The sequence below is a fragment of the Nematolebias whitei genome, chromosome 13, assembly GCF_014905685.2.
Source record: "Nematolebias whitei isolate Nwh7 chromosome 13, NemWhi1, whole genome shotgun sequence".
NCBI classification, from domain to species: domain Eukaryota; kingdom Metazoa; phylum Chordata; class Actinopteri; order Cyprinodontiformes; family Rivulidae; genus Nematolebias; species Nematolebias whitei.
Window position 1 is genome coordinate 10,759,353 of NC_056510.1, and position 2,656 is coordinate 10,762,008.

The 2,656-nt window shown below is 42.7% G+C and overlaps 1 protein-coding gene across 1 annotated transcript; it reads right to left on the minus strand.

The window, feature by feature from the left end:
• Positions 1-12: 12 nt before the first annotated feature.
• On the minus strand, positions 13-2,289 carry twist2 (twist-related protein 2). The gene is made up of 2 exons (XM_037686315.1): positions 1,546-2,289; positions 13-121 (listed from the first exon to the last, which is right to left on the minus strand). The coding sequence occupies exon 1, from the start codon at positions 2,080-2,082 to the stop codon at positions 1,579-1,581; it is 504 nt and encodes a 167-aa protein (XP_037542243.1). The 5' UTR covers positions 2,083-2,289; the 3' UTR covers positions 13-121; positions 1,546-1,578.
• Positions 2,290-2,656: the final 367 nt, after the last annotated feature.

Here is a 2,656-nt window from a genome sequence, read left to right on the forward strand (position 1 = left end):
CACACACACACACACACACACACACACACACACACACACACACACACCACGCCTCTACTTCGTGGCCCTTTGAGGTTGACGGGTTCTTCAATAATCCCTTTGGTCTTTAGAAGCAAACAGTCTGAAATAAAAGGTCAAATAAAAAACTTATAAAAATACAGTAATTATTACTACGTGTGTAGAAATACACTAAATCAGAATTAGTGTTTTGAAGATGATAATATTCTGGCTCCCTGAGTGAGTGGGAAGTCATTAATGAATGGGTTATTTTAACCACTGCGCTGAGTAAAACCACATGGCAGCAGGAGTGTTTCCCTCTGACAGCTGCTTTTATTTCAGCTTTCAGTTTGAGGCACACATTTTTATTTTAACCCCCCCCCCCCCCCCAAAAAAAAAAAAACAACAACAAACAAACAAACAAAGAAAATAAAACTCATCAGGCCAACATTAGGCCCAAAGGCTTCCACTGAAATGTATCTATCCAGATCGTTATCGTGCATTTTAGATTTAAATTTCTTCTCATTCATGCAACATCAAATAAATTTCAGATTTTTCTCTTGAATCTAAAACTTTTAAGACTGAACAGTCAGATTTTGTTGTTTTGAAGCAACAACAAGAGACTTTAAAGTAAACAAATGCTGCTATTTAAATCAAAGTTAACGATTTTTACCTACTTGTCATTTTAACAAATAAAAACATCTAGGCCTGAGAATCAAATATTGATTATTAACTAATTTATTTGAAACAAACTAACCCGTTTTACTTTTTGTGCTTTAGGCAGATTATAAAATATTTACTGAGAGAACAAACCTTCAACTAAATTATTAAACTTGAATGTTTTAAATGCATAAAAAAGATATAATTGTTTTCAAAATGAAATTGACCAATTTATCTAAATTAATGCTGGGTTAGTTATGACACTTCACGGAAAATTATCATTATTATTTTACTTTAAATAAGCACTTTTACAAACTCATACATTTCCTGGAGGTCAATTAAAATCGAAAACTTATAAATAAAAATAATAATCCTTCTGATCAACTAAACAAATGAGCAAAATGAAGCTCATTTCTCTCAGACTGAATAAAGCCTCATTTATTTATCTTAAAATCTTTTTTTAAACCGTTATTTCTTAAAGTGACGTCACCTGTCAGGATTCCACTGAACAGCAGCTGAAATGAGACAAATCTTTGCTGAAAGGGGTTTGTTTTCATCCATGCTCTGGGTCTAGCTGCTCATTCCTGCGGTGCGCGCGCAGGAAACGCGCGCTGTTGTGGATGAAATTAGCCGTGATGGCGCAGCAGCTGCGCAACTCTTCTCCATCTCAACCCTGAACCATTTAACTGGGAGGATTATGGGCTGATGAGGAGGGTTCGGATTCAGTTCTGAAGCCCAGAAGATGCTGAGGCCTCAGTTTTTATGAAGTTTTATTTTTCAGATAAATTTAAAGCTCCTGACCAAAACCAACCCAAACATTTTCTAACATTTTGAAGAAAAGTGTCAGACTAATATTTGGGGTTTCCCCGCAAAGCAACAGTTCCTCACCACTTTGGCATTGGAGGTGAAGCTCTCTGGGTGCTAGTGAGACGCAGACATGGACCACGCGCCCTCCATCCTCCACACGGAGAACGCGTAGCTGAGTCTCTCGTGCGCCACGTAGCTGCAGCTGGACATCTTGTTGTCCATCTCGTCGCTCTGCAGCACCTGACACAGGAAGTCTATGTACCTGGAGGCCAGCTTCAGGGTCTGGATCTTGCTGAGTTTGTCCGAGGGCAGCGTGGGGATGATTTTGCGCAAAGACGCGAAGGCCTCGTTCAGGGACTGAGTCCGCTGCCGCTCCCGGACGTTGGCCAGGACCCTCTGGTTCTGCAGCTCCTCGTAGGACTGCGCGCCGCTCGGACTGGGTTTCTTGGGCCGCTTCAGGGCTGCCGGGCTGCTCCCGGTGCTGTCCTCCCCGCCGGACTTCTTGCTGCTGTGCCTCCTCTTCTTGGAGAAGCGCTGCTTGTGCTGGCGCTCCAGCTCCTCCTCGCTCGTCACCAGACTATCCACAGGGGAGACCGGGGAGCTGGAGCCCTCTTCCATTTCTTTCTTGAAGAAATGGAGGGATAGAGAGGATAAAACGGTGTCCACCTTAGAAGCCGTGGTTCCAGATGTTAGATCCCTTCAGAGCAGGAGACGGAGCTGTCTGTGGAGAAGCTGCGCTCGCGCTGTCGCTTGGCACGCGTCTCCCCTCGCAGAAAGTTTTTTTTTTTGTTTTGTTTGTTTGTTTCTTTCCCTGTTGAAAAAAAAAAGGGGAAACTTTATCCCAGCTTCAGATGCTAAATAGTTTTAAGAGTAGAAGGGGAGGGGTTTGGTGGGCGGAGGGTCGCGCTGCGCTCCTCTAAAAAGCAGGAGGCTCCGGAGAAACGAGGAGAACTTCGCTTTTCTCTCCTCCTGAAAGCAAACTGCATGATGTGCTTTTAATTTGATTTAAAGTTAAAAAAACAAACTTTGACTGGATTTTTGTCGATTATATTTCAAGGTTAAATTGGTTCGTTTGGATGATGCGGTTTAAAACATCTGCTGCATAAAATCCATTTGTTCCCGCAGCTTTGCGCCACAGCGCTTCAAACTTTTTACCTCACAGATTTGGAGGGTTTGGTTAGAGACTAACTGT